General features: G+C 46.8%; 1 protein-coding gene across 2 annotated transcripts in view; it reads right to left on the bottom strand.

Moving 5' to 3' along the window:
- Positions 1-21,665, bottom strand: part of FHOD3 (formin homology 2 domain containing 3) — a 396,157-nt gene extending 374,492 nt beyond the window's left edge. For both annotated transcript variants that reach the window (XM_087819066.1, XM_087819067.1), the window contains exon 1: positions 21,475-21,665. In XM_087819066.1, the coding sequence (XP_087675192.1) occupies positions 21,475-21,639 (165 nt within the window). In that variant the 5' untranslated portion in view covers positions 21,640-21,665. The remainder of the gene's footprint in view (positions 1-21,474) is intronic.
- Between the last annotated feature and the right edge of the window lie 498 nt (positions 21,666-22,163).

The following is a 22,163-nucleotide window of genomic DNA, read 5'->3' as shown; positions in this document are numbered from 1 at the left end:
CTTTGCCAACCCTGGTATTATCATGCTTTTCTATTTTAACTGTTCTGGTGGGTGTGCAGTAGTATCTCTATGGTTTTAATTTATATGTACCTGATGAATAAAGTCTATCAGCATTTGGATGTCATCTTGGAGTCTTTTAACCATTCTTCTATTAGATTGTCTTTTATTTTTATTTAGAAGTGGGGGCTCTTTATATATTTTGAATATGCGTCTTTTGTTGAATACATACATACATACATGTAGATAGAGAGCACATAAATATCTTCCCCCATTGTGTAATTTGCCTTTTGACTTATACTGGTGACTTTTTTTTTTTTTTTTAATATATCTTTATTGGTTTCAGAGAAGGGAGAGGGAGAGAGAGAGATAGAAACATCAATGATGAGAGAGTCATTGATCAGCTGCCTCCTGGATGGCCCCTGGTGGGGATCAAACCCACAAACCGGCCATGTGCCCTGACTAGGAATGCAACTGTGATCTTTTGGATCATAGGTCAATACTCAACTGCTGAGCCACACCGGCCAGGGTGGTGTCTTTTGATGAACAGAAGATTTTAATTATCATGTACTCCAAATTATCACACTTATTCCTTTATGACTAGTGCTTTCTGTGTCTTGTCTAAAAATCTTTGCCTACACAAAGTTTTGAAAATATTTTCCTTTGTTATCTTCTAAGAGCTTTACTGTTTTACCTTTCACCATTAGATCTATGCTTATACTTTTTTCCTTGCCTTACTGTACCTGCTAGGATTTCCAGTACCATGTTGAAAAGAAGTAGATGTAACTGATCTCCTTGTCTCAGTCCAATTTCAGGGCTTTCAATATTTTACCATTAAGTATGATGTTTGCTCTGTTTTTAAAGAGATATAGTTTATCGGTATCTGCATTTGCAGAAATCCAAGTTCGCTAAGAGGTTTTTTTTCCACAATGGGTGCACCCTGTATCAAATTTGTTTTCTATATTCTGAGCCTGTGATTTTTTCCTTTCAGGCCTGTTAGCTTTTATATATATATACATACACACACACATAAACAAGGACCACAGCAAATGAGCAAGAAGTGGCTGGTCAGGGAAAGGTGGGATGGAAAGCAGGCTGTGAAGATCAAATTACTCAGGCCTTTGGTCATAGGATCCAAGCAAACTCCTCTAACCAGACCATCTCTCTGCTCTCAACTCAGCTCAACACAGTTCTCTCATGGACACCATTTGCCCAGGCTACAAAAGGTGCGGAGTTGGCAGCAGCAAGCAAAGCAGATGGAAAGGAAAATTTAGACCACAAAGTCCTACAGTGGGGCACATCATCGAATTCCTCCACTTAACACCATGGCAGAGAAGACACTTGAAAAAAAATAACAACAACAAAAACATGGCACTGGATCAGATTATCTGTGAGGCAAGATTGTAGATAATGAGGAGACTTCAAATAGCATGTTTTTATTACTCACAAAATGCAGTCCTTGGTGGCTTGGGGGGTCACAGCCCCAGGCATATGTGGATGTCTCTGCCCATCCCTTCTATCACTGCCTGTTTCCTGGGGTCAGGCAAAGGGAAGCTCTTGATCCCAGCAACAGAGGACAGGCCTTTGCTGCCAGCCTGTGCCTGCTTCCACCAGCTGAGGCAACCCTCCCTCCTGCCCTCCACCCCAGCCCCATGTCGCCTCGGAATGAAGAGAGACCCAGCAGCTCTCTCAGGGGAGTATTTCTTCCCAAATATTTTCACCCCTCAAGCATAACACTTATTACACAAGATCATAATTGCCCATTTGACTGTCCTTTTAGATTATGAATAAGTGGGAGGCATGTACTGCCTAATACCTCCCTGGATATTTCGTCCATATCTGACACTCAAAATACATTTGTTGCATTTCTCATTTTGCTTGGAAACCCTGGAACATGACCCCAGGTCTGCTGATCATCAAGACTCGTTATGGATAAACCAAACTCTGTTACAAAGGCCAGACCTCAGCCTAGTATCCCAGGCCCTTCATCATCTCTCCTCTACTCATCTCATGCCCCCCCCCCCAGCCTCTATCCTATCCTCGCCTTCCCCACCCACCCAAACTCACCTCTTTCCAGGCTTGACAAAATCCGACCTCCTTCTGGAGATCACCCCTGACTGCATCAGCCTGACTCCCACCGGGGAAGGGACCCAGTCAGGGAACCCCAACACGGCGATAACACAGGGAAGAGAAGCAGCAGCAGCAGGACACCTCTGTCCCCTGAGGGGGCCACGCACTGTGCTAAATGCTTTCCAGATGTTATTCCACTGAAGGCTTGAAACCACCCTCTGAGGCGGTTCCCATTTTATGGATGCAGGAATCGAAGCTCAGGGAGATTGACAGCGTATGTGTGTTATCCAAAGCCTGTGCTTGACACCACGGTGCTGCACAAAACAGAAAGCCAAAGGAGCACCCACAGGAGCCCCACATGGTTGAGAAGGGGGGGCACTGGCAGCACCCAGCAGGCACATCTAGCGCTTAAGAGGAAGCAGTAATTGTCAGTGAATGAACCAGTGAGTTAACGTCAGAGCAGGCTGTTTAAGAAGGTGACCGACGCGGACCCAGCCAGGAGAAGGGGTGGGGCGGGGGGCTGTAGGGGGATGGACGAAGGGACGAAGGGAAGGCAGACGCAAAGGAAAAAAGCATGAAGCAGGGAACGTGAGGAGCCAAGGCAGGCAGGATGCTGAAGCCTAAAACATGACACAGAGAATGGGAAGGAACAGGACTGGACAGAGGGGACCCTGCCAGGTCACGGAGACTGAGACTGCCTCATGAAGACACACGGGCCTCCAGGTGTTGACGACAAGTAGTAACAGAAGAGAGTGGCCAGTTGGACCCCGAAGCTCCAACTCAATGTGCCGAACACCGAACCCACCCACTCCCCATGAAACCTGCTGTCCTTTTTGGAATCGGGCTCCAGGAAAGCCCAGCCCCTCCTGGTGCCTCTGCTCCTGGTGTCTCACCCCTTCTCCATCCCCTCCCAGTTACAAGTGGGGCCTGACCTGGGATTCCGCAGTGAAAAAAACAGGCACAATTTACCGCCCTCCTGGATGTTCCCCAAGGATGCCCCCCCTTCGCCCTCTCAAGAGCTGACCCTCTGCCCGTCACATGGGTTTTGAGCCCCAGTGACCCATGCAGGAGAACTGGTGCAGTCCCGTTTTTGCAGAACAGCTTAAACGTGGCAGAGCCCTCTTGAGGAGCTCCAATCCTCTCCACATGCGCGAGGAGGCAGAAGCAAAGCACGGTCCTGGGTGTGCAGCGGGCAAAGCCTGCCTTTGCTCCCTCGCAGATTCCTCTTGCTTTGGCAAACTCTAGTCACCAGACAAACACTGCCCAGAATAATGAAATTTAAACTGTTTAGACTTTGCAGAACTGCGAATACTAATTTAATGGAGCTGGCATCCCCTGCTTCAGGGACCAGGCAGGCCGAGGAACTTTTGCAAAAATGAAAGCAAGAGAGTGGGGGAAGAAAAGAGGCTTAAAAGACACCAGAGCCCTGAGACACAAAGAACCCTTGGCCCCTCCTCTGCCTTCCAGCTCCTCAGCCTAGGATTAGCTCTTGTCTTACTCATGGCTGTCTCGCTAGCGGCCCAGCGTGTGCAGCCACAGCAAGCAGACAGCTGCCACTTGAGGGCCTGGCAGGTGATCACATTGAGGGTCAGTGCACCAAGGAGGAAACAGGGGACACACACACCAAATCAGGAAATCAAAATCATGTTTCCAAAAGTCGAGAAGAGGTGATGGGGAACTTTCCCAGCAGAGAACCGCTGGCGTTCACTGGGACATCACAGATCGGGGGGCCTCTCTCCAGGCCAGGCTCAAGGCAGGAACTAATGAGGTGCACGTGTGAGCATAGACAGGCTCTGGGCTTTCATCTAAGTCCTCCCACACTGCTGATGGGAGGCTGGCCCTTTAACCAAAGGGCTGTTCACAAACTCTAATGTTACAGGCGAAGTTCAAACGCTCAGGATGCACCTGAGGCCCCCAGCTCCACCTAAGCCCCACATCCCCTCTGCAGGAGCCCCCAACTTTTACCTGGAAGAGAACCTGCTGAAAGCTTCTGCACACTTTGAACGAGAGAACTGAGGCTCAGAGTTAGGCTGACATTTCAAAGGGGACAGACTTCGGTCACAGGTGGCAGAATCTGGAATATAGCGCTCTTGAGGAGCCAAGGTAATGAGCAGAGACCAGGAAAAACAGACAAGGCGGAGGGGAGACTTTTCAGAGAGGCAGGTAAGTGGCACTGTCCTAAACATCTTTCCACAAACTAAAAAGTCTAATGAAATTCAACTAAATATAGGCCAGTCACAATTTCTGCATAAGCACAGTCCCTCACTTACACACGGGTGGCATTCCCAAGTTCACTATGACTTGGCTGTCTGTGTCTGGAACTCTGAATGCATTTTGCATAGAAATAAAGTGACACCTATGGTTAGAGTATCGGGCCACGTGTCTCCACGGCCTATGAGTTCTTGGCAACAAGGACCATGCTTTACTCTTCTTGGATTTCCAAGTCCACTGCAGAGAACCTGACAAAGCACAAAAACTCACGTCTACGTGAGGTGAGTGAAAGGCTTCTGAGGAGGTCGGGCACGATTTCACATTTAACTTCCTCGTGTGTTCCTAGAGATCACACAGGCAGGCAGCTTGTTTTTAAAGGTATTTGGAACAGCGAACAGAACTGCCCCTCTTTAAATCGTTAATTTATGTACTATAATATCCTCAGGAAAGTAAGCATCCCAGATAATCCTGCAGAAAAGAAAGGCAGCGAAACGGTGGGCTCTGCTTGTGCATTTCAGGCAGGTCCCCAGGCTGGGGGTTTCATTCAGCTGAGAGTAGATGGAATGTGCGAGAAGCCCTGATGAAGGCATCCTCCACCAAGGGCCACCTTGAAGCCCTGGCATCCTCTGGATGCTCAGCTTTCCTTTATAAAGAGAATGTCAAACTCATTCAAAAACTGGATCTGTAATATTTTAACCTCTGAACTCACATACTGTGCCCCACTCCCACTGTCCCCACTGCCTCCTTCACTTCGGATCTGCTCTCTGACTAACAGAGGAAGAGAACCGCAGCCGTCCGGCCACACACCCGTCGCTGCTAACTTCATCTCTACACCCAGTGACCAAAGTGCATTTTTCATACACGAGCATTCCCCAGTGTTGCTTGCTGCTCCATTTATTTATGGCATTTTGCCACCTGACAGAATTTCTGATGATCTGTGCTCCATGAGGTTTGAAAATTATTCCCACAGGGCTCCATCACAGGCACTGCCCCTTCATAAAATTGTGGAGGGTACAGAGTGAGTGCTGGGTGACGCCAGAGCTCAGGGTGACAAGGCTGCAGGGGGACACCAGGGCTTTACCTCAGTCTTCATAATTCTTCCACAACGAATAAAGAATAGCCAAATAAACAAACAGTGATTTTTAAATGAATGGTCCTTTCTGTGGGCAGAGTTTTAGAAGGCACTTATACTCTGAAGTCCAAAGACTTCAGGAACAAATTCTTCTGACACGGGGTAATTTGCCTAATGACCTCCTGATAGTCCAGCTAAGGAGAGCGCCAAGGATTTCTCTGCCAGAAAGCAATCTCACTTCTAGGTATTTATCCTAGAAAAATGAAAACTTATGTTCACACAAAATCTCTACACAAATGGGTATGGCAGAAAAAGGTATGACATAGTGGCGAAGAGATGCAGCCTCCAGATCAAATGTTTACAGCAGCTTTATTTGTAATCGCCCAAAACCAGAAATAACACAAATGCCCTTCGAGGAGTGGATGGATCAATGGACTGGTACATCCATAGAATGGAATACCACTCAGCATTTAAAAGGAATGAACCACTGATGCACGTAACAGCTTAGCTGGATCTCCAGGGCATTGTTCAGAGTGAAAGAAGCCAGTCTCTAAAGAGTGCATACTGAATGATTCTATTTATATGGCATTCTGGAAAAAGCAAAACTATATGGAGAGAGAACAGATCCCTGGTTACCAGGGAACGTCTGACTACAAAGGAGTAGCCCTAGGGAATTCTTTAGGTTGCCGGAATTGTTCTGTATCCTGTGGTAAAGCAGGCCATCAAATAATGTCATTTCGTTCAACATCCTTTTGTTCTAACGTTGATGAGAAGGGAAAAAAATCAATTCCCAGCTGGGGCCCCTGTCTGTGTGGAGTTTGCATGTTTTCTCCATGTCTGCATGGGTTTTCTCCCGGGACTCTGGTTTCCTCCCACATCCCAAAAATGTGAAGGTTAGGTCAATTGGCATGTCTACATTGTCCCAGTCTGAGTGTGGGGGTGGGGGTGATGTGCCCTGCAATTGAAGGGTGTCCTGTCCAAAGTGGATTCCTGTCTTGGGCCCTGAGATGCTGGGATTAGCCGTAGCCACACACACCCTGAACTGGAATAAGTAAGTTGGAAACGAATTATCTTGTTGTTATTAATCTCTCTTAAATATATAGTATAGCTCACATTTATTTCAATGTTTGGTCACGTTTCTGTGACCAGAAATCTGCCACGGGAAGTTCTCTTTTATATATATATATATATATACACACACTAGAAATTCTGAACTTTATTCGATCCTAAATGCATTTCCATTCATTCTCAGGAGAAATCCAACGTCAGCCTCTCCACGTTCCACAAGCTCCAGCACAAGTTACAGGAGCCTGAGGAACAGGCTTACATAGTAGAGTCCCAGGTCAACAAGCTGCAGATAAAGAGCCCCAAGTTTCACACAAAAATCATAAATGAAGAGTAATTCATTCAAATGCTGAAAGGTGGCCAAAGAAATGCACAAAATGTGAAAATCTTTGTCACTGTTTTGTACTTAGTTTTTGTAGATAAAAATCTTATTTGCAAAATATCTGTAGCCTTTCTTCCCCTCACTGTGTCAAATTTACCTTCTTATGCATCAAATAAAGGAACAAACATTTTGCTTATATCTTATAGAGAAGGATTTAGTCACCAAAAATAAAAGGTGATAGCAGCCAGATCAATCCCAGTTAGTAAGTGCTCTAAACCTCCCATGCCCCTGTGAGGAGCAGGTGAAGCCTAGAGGCAGACCTTAGCATACAGAACATACAGTATTTGTTAAACCTCACTAGGCAAAACATCAGCTGGTTATCAGAAAAGCAGATCTCTGTTAATGAAGCTGATAGTCTTCATCCCAAGGCTAAGTAAAAATATAGTAAAACACTAATTACCAACATAAAATAAAAGAGAAGTTAAAAATTTTAGATTAAACGCTTAAGAATATCTCAGTTGGTTGGAGGGTTGTCCCATATACCAAGGGGTTTCTGGTTTGATTCCCTGCCTTGGTGTGTACCCAGGATGCAGTTTGATCCCTGGCTCCGGGAGGCAACGAATCGATGTTTCTCTCTCACATCAATGTTTCTCTCTCTAAAAAAATAAAAATTAAAAAATTAAAAAAGATCAGCTTTGCCAAGTGAGTCATTTAAAATATATATGTGTATTTAAAATGCAAACTCTGCCCTATAATGATATGAACTATTAAATTGGGATTAGGATCCCTTGAGCTTAACTCTTGTTAATATCAATTAGCCTGTGGTAAAACTGGTTTCATTATATGTAGTTTCACTTAAAGCTGCAGTTTCCAAGAACCTATCGACAACATTGAGAGGACTTACTGTAGTTATAAGAACCTAACGCATGTGTTAAAACTCATACATCAAAAATAAAAGTCAATTTTACTGAATATAAATTTCTTTTTCAAACGTTTACAAATTCTTTGACACTCCTCTCATGAAACAATGGTCTCTAATCCCCGGCCCTTGAATGTGGGCCAGCCTTGGTGACCTGCTTCTAACGAGCAGCAAGAGTGGTGGTTGAGAAAGAGGACACAGCATCCCCCCGGCCCTCTCTTTGGAGCCCTGGGCTACCACATAAGAAGTCCAGCTTACCCGAAGCCACCAAGCTAGAGACACCTGTGGAAAGACTACAGAGGGATAAAGAAGCACCCAGGGAGCTCCCAGCTATTTGTATCTTCCTAGCCCAGACATCAGACTTGTGATTGAAGAAACCTCTGAGATGGCCCTGGCCTAGCTATGATCTGGCTGTAACTTCATAAGGGACTCTGAGCCAGCACCACCTCGAGCTGCTCTAAAATTCCTGGCCCAAGGAAACTGTGAGAGGTAATAAAAATGCTTTAAGCAACTATACTTTAGAGTGATGTGTTCACAGCCATGGATAACTAATATAGGTGTTTTTTGAGCAATTGCCATGTGACAGACACTTTCTTATATGTTGTTATCTTGTTTATTTTTCATTCATTTCATCATTTACTGAGTACTTTCTATATACCAAGGACTATATGTGGGCTGGGGAGAAAAGTGCTAAGAGGCAGCAGAATCACAAGAATGTGAGGGCTGAGAGATGGGGGTCAGAGGCAGGGAGTTCTTAGTTTGGGCAGCTGGCTGGATGGTGACATTTCTCACTGAGGCAGCACATGTCTGCAGGAAAATAAGATCCAACCTAGACACAGTGCATGTTCATCATCTATGGGACACCTAAGAGGAGGTATCCAGGGGGGATTTGAAAGCCCTCAAAGCCACCCAGGAAAGAAGGTCAACTGTGAGAAGAAAGCGGGATGTCGGGACAGAGCCTGAGGAAGGCCAACATTTGAAGGGCAGGAGGGAGCAGAAAGACCATGAAAAAATAGAAAAGGAAGGTGAATCTCTCACTATCCAACCTAGAGCAGCAAGCATTCCTCAGAGGGGACGACCAGGAACGGCAGGTGCTGCTACGAGATTAAATAAGATCATAGAAAAGTATCTCCGCATTAAAGACAAGTACCTTAGCAAGAGCAGTTTCCCTGTGGGAACAAGAGTCCGAATGGGATAGGAGGGAGAGAGGAAGGCAGTGGAGCTTAGACACGGTCTAAGACACTCGAGGGTGAAGGAAGAGGGCTGGATCTGGGGGCCGGGGAGGAAGAGTTTTCTGGATGACAGAGGTTTTAGCCCATCTCAGTGCTAAAGGATGTATCCCAGAGGGAAACAGATGTTGAAGGTACAGTGGGAAGAGACCTGGCATGGCCAGAAGGGACACACCTTCCCCTGCCATACACGGGTGTGGGTGAACAGGCAGGTGGGGCTGCATCTGCAGGTTCTGCTTTGGCTCTGGGGCGAGAGGCCACGTAAGCCAAGTGGCAGATCTCTGCGACATGTAATGGTGGGATCCTTATTTTATTTTTGTCCACAACAGCCCCATAAGGAGATGCTATTGTTCGAAGGTGGTAGGAGCAGGAATGTGGAGTGCACAGGCTGGGCAGGAGCTGGAGCCCACAGCCATTCTGCCAACCTTGGGTTTATTTTGGTTACTGTGCTGGCCCTAACAGAGCCTGACACCAGGCAGACACCCACAAACACTGTGAAGGAGAGGAAGGAGGCAGAGTCCCGGGAGAGGGCCACATCTTAAGCTCCCTTTGGCTGCTGCCTCAACTCACCAGGGAGCAGCCGTGACAGGCGGCCATGGACAGCGGGGGACCCTGCACAGGCCAGGCCATCCTGCAGCTTGTCCCTGACGCTCCTCCTCTTCACGCATTCTTCAGGGGCGGCTTTTCGGTGACTGCCTGTGCATGCCTCCCTTCTCTCCTTTTCCCCGTTTCTCTTTCCCTCGCTTCTTCTTGGTAATTATTTCCTTCCCATATTCCTGTTTTTCTCTCCTCTTCCCGTATGTTTCCATGGAATGGAATGGAAGTAACTTCCAAAACAGCTTTGTGCCCAGGGTACCGGCTCAGCCCCAAGGCCCAGTGCTGTGAGTCACCACCTTCGGGACGGCCATTCTCACCGCCCTGAGCCATCCAGGCCTCATCCTGACCCCCGGTCTCTTCTCACCAGCGTAGAAGGAAGGCCCTTCACCTACTCGAACCCACCCGCTCGCTCCATGCAGTTCACTGGGATTTTCCCCGTGTCTGACATTTCTACAGCCCATGTCACACTTAAAGTCATATGCTACTTTCCATTATTACTTCACTTTTTTCTTTATGACTTATTTCCCCAACGAATCATGACATGATCATTTTCATGTCCTGGGATCAGTGGCATAAAGAGAAATAACGTTTCCCATTGAGCCAAGCTCTGCTGCCCAGCCCCCACAAATCACCATCACGAGGTGACATATGATGCCCACAAACTCAGCTAAAATTTTCCCTGATTGTGTTCACTCCGCAAGCTTCCCTGGGTGTCAGTACATGTTCCTCATGCTTATCTCTGACAGGCTGAGCAGGGAGCCTCACTGGAGGGAGCTGGGGCCAGGATGTCGGAGGACATGTGCCTGAGCTCTGGCCCCTCCAACCACTGAGGGGCGGATACTGTGCAGCAGTCATGAAACCAACTAGCTTTTTGTTTTCTCCTCTTGGCTGTGGGCCTAAATGCCCCATCTCACCCCCTTTCAGAGTTGTGAGAGGACCAGCCAGGGAACCTGTGTCCCAGGGCCTCGTAAACTGCACAGACATGCCGTGGCTCTGTTACTGGCGTGCTCTCTGATGAATCACTGTCCACAAAAATGCACCCAGTTCTGGGAACAAAAAACCACTCATATCCTTGACTATTGTTCTAGACAGGGTACCCAACAGCTCTCTTTCCCTGCCCCCAGACACACGGTACTGTTGAACTTGAATGGAGAATCCCCAGGAAGATGACCTCTCCCACCTCTGGGAATGGCCACTCAGACACTCACCCCTCGGCACTGCCAGGTCCTGCCGGAGCCAGAGGCTTGGCAATCTACAGGAGCTGTGACCAGGAGCCAGCCTGAACTCTCCCCCCGCCTGAAGCTAGGATCTGATATGGTGAAGCAGTAACACATCTCTCTTAAGTGAGTGCCATCACCTGAAATAAAATCTACCCTGAGCCTCTGAGGTTGGCAAAGGGCTGAATCTCCCCATATAGATAGATAGAAGGGCACTTGGACTCTGCAGGCTCCCCTCCAGTCTCCCAGATCCACCTTCTCCTGGAATTTCCCACTAATAACAGATGCTGCTGCCACCCCGTCCTCAGGGATCCTGCCGCTCACACAAGCTCCCAGCTGTCCTCACCCTCCTTGTGGCTCAACATGAGCAGGAAGGGTAAACAAGGCTGAGAGGAAGGCTCAGGAACAACAAGGCAAGTGGAGACAGCTGGTTCACCAGGTGGTGCTTCCCCATCTTGTGCTGCAGGCCTCAAATCTGGCCCATGGAGGACACCTCACTACCTCCACCCGGGAGAGCCCCAGGGCATTTGCACATCCCTTTCACTCAACAGGAAATGGCACTGACAGGATGGTGGGACTTCTTTTGCCAAAACCGAGGCTTCCTATCTGAGGACCTAGTGGAGAAAAGGCCAGAACTAGGTTTTGATACATTAAAGAGTTGGTTCTACCTCACTCACGTGCAGTTTGTGGGGAAAATTATAACATCTAAATCATGTCTACAGATTAGGGATCAACAAAGGTTTGAGGATATCAGCTTTTGAATGTTAGGGGTCTGCAACATCATGCATATAAATATCTACTACACTTAACATTCTTACAAATATTCATTAATCATTCACTAGGGTTTATTGTGTATCAGACACTGTCCTAGGAACTCAGAACTAAAAGGTGAGTTAAAATGCACTTCCTGCTACTGGGGATTTACACCTGGTTGGGAGATGGTGAAATGGAATGAAATAAGAACCAGGGTGTCACAGGTGAGAGGGGATACAGAAGGTATACCACGTAGGTCTGGAGGAGGGCTGGGAAAGCCCAGCAGAGGTGACCCTTAGATGCAGTCTTAGGTTTTAATACTCTTCTCTGAATACCACCTGGAGGTGTTACCAGAATTCAAATGTCACTCTCAGCTGTGACACCAGCTGCACATGAAAGGAGGAGGTCAGACTGTGCTCCACAGCTTGGCCCTACATTGATTTAGGGACCATCTTTCCAACCATCTCCAATGATTCAAATGGGGGAAAGCACTCTCACCCAAAATGAATTCTTTACCCTTCTACTCAGCAATTAAACATACAGGAATTCGCCCTAAGGAAATAATCAGATAGATATGAACGTAAAGATTTTTTTCTGTGAGTATATGTATTACAACATTATCTGTATTTTTTATTGGCAACCACCTAAACATCGAATGGCTCACTCATGCAGCATTCATTTTAGAAGACAGAGCCCTTTCCCTCACAGAGCATGGGAGCAATGTCTGGTACATGCACAGACTGGATTGCCATGCTATCCTTAAAGATGATATGCTCAGAGAATGTTAACAACTTAGGAAAGTATTCAGATATAATTCTATATTTTAATATGTATAGATATTAAAATCCTGGTAAGACATAAAAGTGTTAAGAGTGGTTCCTCTGGGTGGTGAGGGAAGAGATTCCTATTTCTTCAGAGTGATTTTCATTGTCTCCAAATGTATACACATGCAGATGTGTACAACGGGAGCAGATGCTTTGTTTGGCGTATAAGGTGAGACTCCTCGCCTCTTGGCCCTTCTCTCATTGAATCTAGCTTTGTTAATGGTGAAATCTCCCAGCAATGTCACCCTGATTCCACACACACAGTTTAAGTTCCCAGCTAAATGGAACTGCAAGTGTTGAAGATGCTTTAGGATGTAGACATATACATATCAATATATACATATATATTGACTTGAGTGACAAAAACTGTCCATATTACTTAGCTTTAACAGGAGAAGAAAGCAGCTTTTTACTTCTGCCAACACAGGAAAAACTAACTGGTTTGATCCAGCAAACCTCTCTAGGCACTATCTGCAGGTCACAGGTCACCCCACTTACCAAACCCTGGGGCTAAGGTTCCTCTGGCTTATCCATCCTATTCCCATTCTCTTGGGCAGTCAGCTAATTAATTGTCCAGACCCACCTCCATCCCCACCTGTGGGGATAGGAGGACCCACCTCTCCAAGTGAAAACCAGGGACAAGTAAGAATAAATTCTAACAAATAAGTTTAAAAATGGAAAAGGCCACTCTTGAAGAGAAAAGCAACCACTCACTATCATACATGAAGAAGAAGCTAGAACATTCTTGACCGGAGGCTTTACAAAAGGTCCTTCTGTACGAACACAGCTTGGATGAGACCACCTGTCTTTTCCTCCAACTCTAAAGTTACGAGGTGATCAACATACCAGTTTTTCTGTGTCCTTTTTGCCAAATCAAGGAGCATTGTTCTATACTGAACAATAAGATATTTAACATTTTCCCTTCTTTTCAACATGTTCGACAACTTTGAGATTATTTTTTTCCCTAACCTGAAGTTCTAAACATTTTCCCTTGCAGTCCAACATTTTAATTTTTAGGTTACAAATCTAAGTGGTAAAGAGGATGTATGTTTTCAAGTTGAAAATAGAATGTAATGTAGATTCCATTTGTCACTATGTGACTCTAAAAATAAACTTCTGGGTAGATAGATAATTTTGCCGGTACATGGTACTTAATTTTTTCTAATGGACTATCTTCCCCCTAACCCACAAATGGGTTAATCAGTCTATAGAAAGAAAAAGTTGCCCATAATAGTAAGAGTGCTGGGGTAATAAATTTACTTTCCAAAAAAAATTTTTTTCATATATCTTTATTGATTTCAGAGAGAGGAAGGAAAAGGGGGAGAGAGAGAAACATCATTGATGAGAGAGAGTCATTGATCGGCTGCCTCCTGCATGCCCCCGACTAGGGATCCAGCCCACAACCCGGGGCATGTGCCCTGACCAGGAATCAAACCACAATCTCCCCGATCCTAGGTCGATGCTCAACCACAGAGCCATGCCCAGCTGGGTCTTTGCCCATTTTTTAGTTGGATTAGTTGATTTTTTGGTATTGCATTTTATTAACTCTTCATAAATTTTGGATATTAACCCCTTATCAGATGTATCATTGGTGAATATGTTCTCCCTTTCAGTGAGCTGTCTTTTCATTTTGTTGATGGTTTCCTTTGCTGTGCAAAACTTTTTAGTTTGATATATTGCCATTTGTTTATTTTTTCTTTAGTTTCCCTTGCCCAAGGATTTATACAGAAGAAATACTGCTACAAGAAATGTCTAAGATTTTACTGCCTTAGTTTTCTGCTAGGATTTTAATGGTTTCGAGTGTAACATTTAAGTATTTAATCCATTTCGAGTTTATTCTCATGTATGGTATAAGAAGGTGGTCTAGTTTCATTTTTTTGCACATATCTGTCAAATTCTCCCAACACCATTTATTGAAGACACTGTCTTTACCTCACTGTATTATCTTGCCCCCCTTTGTCAAATATTAACTGACTACAAAAGTGTGGGTTTATTTCTGGGCTATTTCATTCCATTGACCTATATGTCTGTTTTTATGCCAGTACCATGCTGTTTTGGTAACTATGGCCTTGTAATATAGTTTGATATCAGGTAGTGTGATTTCTCCAAATTTGTTCTTCTTTCTCAAGATTGCTGTGGTTATTTGGGGTATTTTTCTGGGTTAAATAGTCTTAGTTGTAAGTCTTTGCTTTTCATCACTTTTAAAATTTCACGCCAATCCCTTCTGGCCTGAAATATTTCTGTTGATAAATCAGATGACAGTCTTATGGAAGGTCCCTTGTAGGTAACTAGCTGTATTTCTCTTGCTGCTTTTAAGATTCTCTGTCTTTTACCTTTGCCATTTTAATTATGATGTGCCTTTATGAGGGCCTCTTTGGGTTCATCTTGTTTAGGACTCTCTGCACTCACTGGGCTGTTTGTCTTTTTTCTTCACCAGGTTAGGGAAGTTTTTGGTCATTATTTCTTTAAATAGGTTCTCCATCCCTCGTTCTCTCTCTCCTCCTTCTGGTACCCCTATGATGTCCATGGACATTGTTACACTTCATATTCTCCCAAAGGTCTCTTAAACGAGCCTCACTTTTTAACATTCATTTTTGTTTTTGATGCTCTGATTAGGTATCTTCTGCTACCTTGTCTTCCAAATCACTGATATGATCTTCTGCTTCATCCAACCTACTATTTATTACTTATAGTGTATTGTTCATTTCAGATACTGTATTCTTTATTTCTGACTCACTCTTTTTTATGGTTTCTGTGCCCTTTTTCATGCTGTTGTAGTTCTCACTAAGTTCTTTGAGCATCCTTATAACCATTTTTTTGAACTCCCTATCTGATAAATTGCTTGCTTCCATTTCATTTATCTTTTTTTCTGGAGATTTCTCCTCTTCTTTCATTTGGGGCATGTTTCTTAGTCTCCCTATTTTGGCTGCAGGTGAGCTTATGTATTAGGTGCCCTGTGGGATTCAGTGGCGCAGTCTTTTTGATCACCTGAGCTGGGTGCTCCAGGAATGTCCCTTGTGTAGGTTATGTGGGTCCTCCTGTCATAATTGAGTCTTTATTATTATTGGCTCGTTCGTGCATGGAGTCTACCCTCAGGCTGGCTGACTATGAGGATAAACCCCACCTACAGTACATGAGCTCTTGTTAAGGTAGTGACCACAAAAAGAGGGTCTGCTTCCTGCCAAGATCACCCTTTGGATATGCTGATTATAAAACTAATTTGATCCTGCTCTGATGTTGTCTGAAGCTGGCCGCTGGGTGTGTTGCAGGCCAATGTCAGATGCTGCCTGTGACTGGCCCTGGGCAACATGTTTGGAGCTACAATACACTTATCACACTTTAATAATTTTATTATCAAATATCTTTATTAATTTTATTTTATTAATTTAACTTTAATAACTTTTATATCAAAGAGTCACTGTTCAGTCTTCCCCCATGACAACAAATATTTATTTATAATGTGTTTGTTTGAATCCATTTCCAATTAAAACCACATGTTGCAATTGGTTGATAGGTCTCTTAAGTCTCTAAGGTTTCCTTTCATTTCTTTTTTATTTGCAATTGGTTGATAGGTCTCCCACAATCTGGATTTTGCTGATTACATCTCTGGTGAGGTTTAACATTCATTATAACTTAATTTCCCCCATTCTTTCTTACTTAGTTCAGAACAAGGCTCAGAAACACTTCCCAATAAAATAGTTTTAAAAAAAGAAAAAGAAAATTTAAAGAGCAGTCTGGTTATCTCTGTAAAAGAGGAGATGTTGACAAACCCAGGACTCTGAAAACATCCCACAAAAATGGAACAAGCTATACCAATTAGAAAGCCAAATTTATTTATTTTTTATAGTTTACATTCAATATAGAAAGCCAGATTTAAATCAGGGACACTCCTGAGCCAGCCACAGCCAACAAAGGCATCATCTGGAGATGAGGTGTGGAGGTTGCCAAGAGTGGTGACTGTCTTCCCTCTGAGGACAGAAAAGTTCCCAAGTGTTCCAAAGTTTCATCTTTAGAGAGAAATAAACCATGGAGGGTAGAGGAGGTTGGGGGAGGGGTGTTCCTGAGTTGGCCTCAGCATGTTAATCAGTTTTAAATCTGCCACCATTAAGAACTAACATTTCAGAGTCTGGAGGGGGAGGGTGAAGGCAGTCCTGTTGTTTTCCAGAAGGACACAGGTTGGACTCTGAGGACAAAAGGCACAGCCTCACTGAGCTTCAACGCTGGAAAGACCAGAGCACAACCATTTAAGTCACAGCCCTGTGACAGGCAGCCGAACGTAAAGGCAATGCAGTGAGGCCCCCTCCCCTTCCACGCCTCCTTCTGCACAGAGAGCTTGTGCTCTGCTGGTTTTCTAATAATGAGACACAGTTGGCTACAGACTTTGGAGTAAAAAAAGACTTGACCTTAAATCCCAGCTCCTTCACTTAAAAGCAGTGTGGCCTCAGAAAACCTGTTTAACCACCCTGTGTCTCAGTTTCCTCATCTGTTAACTGGGGATACCATTGTCTGTCTGCTAAAGTCCTTGTGAGAATGAACGAAGCTATGCACGGAGCCTACAGTATAGTGGTCAGCACGAATTCATTATATGTTAGCCCTCCCCCCCCCAAAGACTTCTACCAGTACATTCCAACCCAAATCCTTTCAGGGAGCTATGACAGCACCTGCTGGACGTCTGACTGGGTTACTGAGGCGGTCTGTGGCCGTGCATGAAGCAAAGCCAAATGACCCATAAAGGGTTCAATCCCATGATCCTGATCTCAATAGCACAGCTCCAACCAACTGAGCTAATTACAGTAGAGTCAGACTCATCTCAGCTTGCACAGAGGTGCTCTTAGTAGTTCATACAATATTCTTAAATAGTTTTGTCCTAAGATGCTATATGACACACCACACTTGCCAACTTTACTAATGATCTCATCTTTTAAAAATCTTAATGTAATGTAGCAAGCAGATGTGTCACTTAAGAGGATTAAGGTGGAAATTCATTAGAGCAATAATGCCAGTGGATTTGTGTTCTAAAACTAACACTGATCAATCAACTTAGTGCACACTCCACCTTAGGACTACTCAGACTGTAGAACACTGGAGAACGGGACAGCCAGTCTTTACCCTCAAGGAAGTTACCTGAGAACAGGGGAGACAGTGATAACCCCCAGGTACTGAGAGCCTGATCTAAATGACCTCTAATCCACACTGCTCAGACTGCAGTGTGCACAGGAATCACCAAAGCATCTTGGGAAAATGCACATTCTGATTCATCAGGGGAGGAGGGAGGCCTAAGAGCATTTTTATTAAGAGCCCAGGTGATGCCCAGCCCAGACTTGGATCACTAAGCCTCTAATCCTCACTGCAAGCAGCTATTTTACAGGTGGGATACCTGAGGCAGCAAGGTAACCACAAAGACAAAGGTAGTGAGAAAGAAACGGACAGGATATAGTCATAGCTAATCCAATCAGAGGATGGAACTCTGGAACTGGACAGGCTGCTTGGAAGGAGGACATTCAAGGCACAAAAGTGGAGTCATTAAGAGCTGGTGTCAGATTCCAACTCTGGAACTTCCCACTCATGTGGTCAGGTGACTTCCTTCTGCTCTGGGTCCTTCTGCTGTGAGATAGAACAGTACCAGCACCTGACCCACCCAGAGGTCGTGGGCTTGGTGAGATGACGCGTGTCTAGGACACAATAGTTACTACCACTCCACTTTCTAATCCACAGCAGGCACCAAAACATTTCCTGAAGTAAATTACTGTCATACTTGCCATTTTGACACATGAGCTAATTATCATTTTCTTTGTAAAAATATTCTACAATAGCAGTTTTGTCTATCAAAAAGAAACATGAATCCTTACAGTCTGAACCTTCAGTGTCAATCAATCCAAACACATTTAAGCTTTGAAAGGTCTATGATTCTATTAATTCTGCTACATAGTTTTTTCTACATTAGAAGTCCTATAATTACAATTTTTTTCTTTTAAAACACTACACCAAAAATAAACACCTGTTTATACAGCATTTGAAAACAAAAGGCCACACATTTAGTCCAGTCAAAACTTATAACCACCAAAATGAACATCTCCCTGGTGAGAATACAGCACCAGTTTTTACCTTGTCATCAAACTAATGATTTATTTAATCATCTTCCCTGGATCTACTATAAAAAGCTGAGGCTTTCTTTTTCCAATCTAACGGTTTGAAAACAGAAAAGATACAGCATAACAAGTGCAATATATTGTTTTTGTCGCAGACAATGGTTTAATTAAATGAACAACTCGCTTCTAATGGAGTCAGCAGACATGAGGTAAATAAATATGTCATCAGGTTAAGAAAAGATGCATAGACTCAGGTCTTAGCTGGGAAGGACCTGAGAGGTTATCCAGTTCAAAGGCTCCCAGCACAAGAGAATCCCTAGGAAACTTGACAAATTAGGACCCTCTGTTAGGGCCTTCCAAGAGCTGGTTACACAGGTGTATTCATTTAGTGGAAATTCACCCAGCTGCTCACTTATGTCCTGCACACTTTTCTGTATGTGCAATCTACTTTGCACAGGGACTTGAATGTGCAGGATGGCTGAGAGCACTGAGAGTGTCTGCGCATTTGACAGCCATGCTTCTCCCCTCTTTCCACCACCCAGAATGCCCCCCACCCCCCAGGAACTCCTCCTCTTGCCAGGCTGGGCTCAGTGGGACCTGGGAGAAGCTCTCCCTGTGGCCAGGGAAGCCTTATCCACGGCAGGGGTCTGGGGTGACAGCTTGCCTACTCACTCACCATTAGCTAATTTACAGCAGGCTTGATAACTGTTTACTCCCACCTCTGACTGTGAACTCTACCAGACCAGGAATTCTGCCTCAAGGCTCTTACTCATGCTTGTAACATTCATCTACCCCAGGCCAAAAGGTACCTTGCACAGGAAGGTGATTTGGTGAGCTCCCCAAGTTAATGGAACAAAAACCCCAGGTGGTATGGTTTCTGCTCACAGCCACCCAGCTGGTCCAGGGGCAGAACAGTACTGGGGTCTGAAGTCACACAGGCCTGAATTTCAGCTCCCACTCCTAGCGGAGAAACCAGGTTACTTAATACTCTCTGCCTCAGTTTCCTCATCTGTAGAATAGGGATATAAAAGTCTCCACTTCAGAGAGGTGTGTAGTATTGAATGAGATCATGCATTGACATCCCTGGTTGAGCACGCACCTACACGCCAAGTGCTCAAAATGTGTTAGCTCTTTCTATCACAGGTGGATCATCCAATATTAAGACTCCTTGTTGGAAACTGACCAACATTTTAAAAGATGAATGTGCACCTAGGCATATAAATTGCCCTGAATTCTGCTTTACAGAAGCCTGGCTAACAGAATCAGCCACTCACTCAGCTCTAGATAATAAAAACAAAACACCTGAATACACTACAGCGGCCTTTGAGCAGAAGACTCGGAGACTAAAACTGGCCGGCCCCCAAGACAAGGGGTCAAGGGTCTCTGTGGGATATCTTCTGGTTTTGTTTATTCCACAAGGGAAACCTCAGAAAGTTCTGTGAGCCGGTACAACTGCTATGCTGTGGCTTCTGGGGGGCGGGGGGGGGGGAGCAATGGAGCATAGGGACTTCCTCCCACCACACCAGAAACACTGAATCAAGACTACGTTGCTATTTCATGGAATCATAAAAAGGTATTTCAGCTTCCAGCTTGAAAGGTCAACCATGTATATAGGGTTTGAAATCCAAGGAAACCACTTCAAGGTCATAGGACCACAATTATGTCTTTTGCGGTCTCAACCAAAGATCACTGCAATCAGAGACCATAAGGAATGGCATATCATAATGCTGAAGAAGCCCTTCGAAAACTTCTAGCTGAATCCACTGGCTGAGGAAAACCAAATAATTTACAAAGGTGACTCTGATAAGCTGGATCCACAGTATGTCATTCTGTCCATCTCCCAATCCAACCTGCTTTTGTGGCCAGAGAGGTTCCCAGGAATGGTGACTGTATCCATCCTGCACGAACACGGACAGAATGAGACAGAACTGCCCCATTCCTCACTCCTGAAAACAGTTTACTAATTAAGTAGTAGGGGGAAGCACTGATACACGACTAATAGGGGGAGAAAAAACACCACTGCCAAAGTTCTCGGGTTTCCACGCACAACCTCCGCCTCTAGGTCCAGGGCGGTGAACATCATACAGAAATCTAAAGAATTTTTTTAATCAATTTTGTTCTTTTTTTGTATCACGGGTATACAGCTCTTCCAAATATTTATCAATGTTGATCCTCAAAGCATAAATCATCTCCAAGCTTTGATATGGACCCTAAGCAAAAAAAAAAAAAAAAAATGTGCCGGGGAAGTAATTCTTCAAGCTGCAGTCAATCTGTTTAAGTGGGAGGACGGGCTCTCCTGGCTAACTAAAAGGTTAGCTTTCAATGCTCAGCTCTTGGCAACACACACTTTGCAAGACGCCTGTCCTCCTGCAAAGGGTTAAAAAGAAAACTCTACCGAGTGGACTGAGAAGCCATTCTTCCCGGGGGACACTCGTTTCGGGCGCCGAGGCTCAGGCTTTGTGCGCGCGCCGCCCCTGGCGCCCCCGCCCCTCGCCCACCGCGGCGGCTCCTCCAGGGTTCCCAAGGCCACCTGCTTCTCCTAAGAAAAGGGGGCTGCTCCGCGCGCTATTGCGTCCTAGGGCGGGAGAAGGAGGCGGCGTCCCCCGGGAAGGGTCGCTTTGTCGCGAGGGTCGTGTGACCGCCCGCAGTTGCCCCGGAGGCCCGAGAGGTTTTGTCCCGGGCGTCGCTCAGGGCTCTCCTCCGAAGGACCTGAGTCCTCCGGGGCCCAGCTTCTTTCCGAGCCGGGCTAGGCACCCGCACCGGTACCGAGGCCGACGGCGGCGCCCGCGCCCCACCCCGCCCACCCGGCGGAGCTAACGGCGCAGCGCCCGGAGCCCTCTCCATCCCGCCTCGGGCCGGCGCGGCACCTGCTCAGCCCCGCCCGCGAGCGCGGGGCAGTCCTCCTCGCCCGCCGGGGAATCCCGCGCCGGCCGCCCGCCGCCCGGGTCCACCCAGCCGAATGGGGATGGCGGAGGTCTGCGCTCGGGCGCTTGTCGCCAGGGACTGCGCCTCGCCCAGCCCGCCCGCGGGTCCCCCGCCCGGGCTCTCCCCGCGGCCGGGGCCGCATCCAGGGGCCCCGTCCGCCCCGCCCCGCCCCGCCCGGCCGTACCTTGTGCGGCGCCCGCAGCAGCCGGTGGACCCCGGCCAGCTGGGTGCCGAGCGAGAGGTCCTCGCGGAACGTGAACAGCGGAGGCCGGCTGGGCTCGGGGAAGTTGGTGCTGTTGAAAGGGTCCGTGTCGTCCAAGAACTGCACCCGGCAAGCCAGCGTGGCCATGATGCATCCCTGCTCCGGGGGCGCGGGCCCCGGGATGAGCGGGGCGCAGGCCGGGACGCCGGGGTCACTGCGCGCCCGGGAGGCCGCCGCCGCTGCTGGCTGGCTCGCAGGCTCCGGCGCTCCCGGCTGCAGCCCGGGCTCCGGCCGCGGGGGGGCGGGGCGGGGCGGGGCCGGAGGGCCCCCGCAGCCCCCTCTCGCCCCTCCCGCTCCGGCTCCTCCCCTCCTCCGTCCCCCCAGCTACAGGCTGGGCTGCAGCTACTGACCCTGCCGCCGCCTGGAACGCGAGCGGGGAGCAGCTCGCGCGGCGGTGGCGGGGCGGGGAACCCCCTCGGCTGCAAGCTCGGGCGGCGCGGACGCCACTTGGCCGCCGTCTGCGCGCGCCCAGGGCGTCCCGGGAGCCCCAGCCGAGCTGCGGAGCCGAGAGCTCCAGGAATCGGAATGGAGGGCGGGGGTGCGCGGCTGCCCTGCGCCCTCTCCATCTGGGGGAGGGCTTAACCCCTTCCAGATCCCGGCAGCTGCGGCGG

Source organism: Miniopterus natalensis, chromosome 7, assembly GCF_054644295.1.
Source record: "Miniopterus natalensis isolate mMinNat1 chromosome 7, mMinNat1.hap1, whole genome shotgun sequence".
Lineage (NCBI taxonomy): Eukaryota > Metazoa > Chordata > Mammalia > Chiroptera > Miniopteridae > Miniopterus > Miniopterus natalensis.
This window is presented reverse-complemented; position numbering and strand designations above follow the sequence as displayed.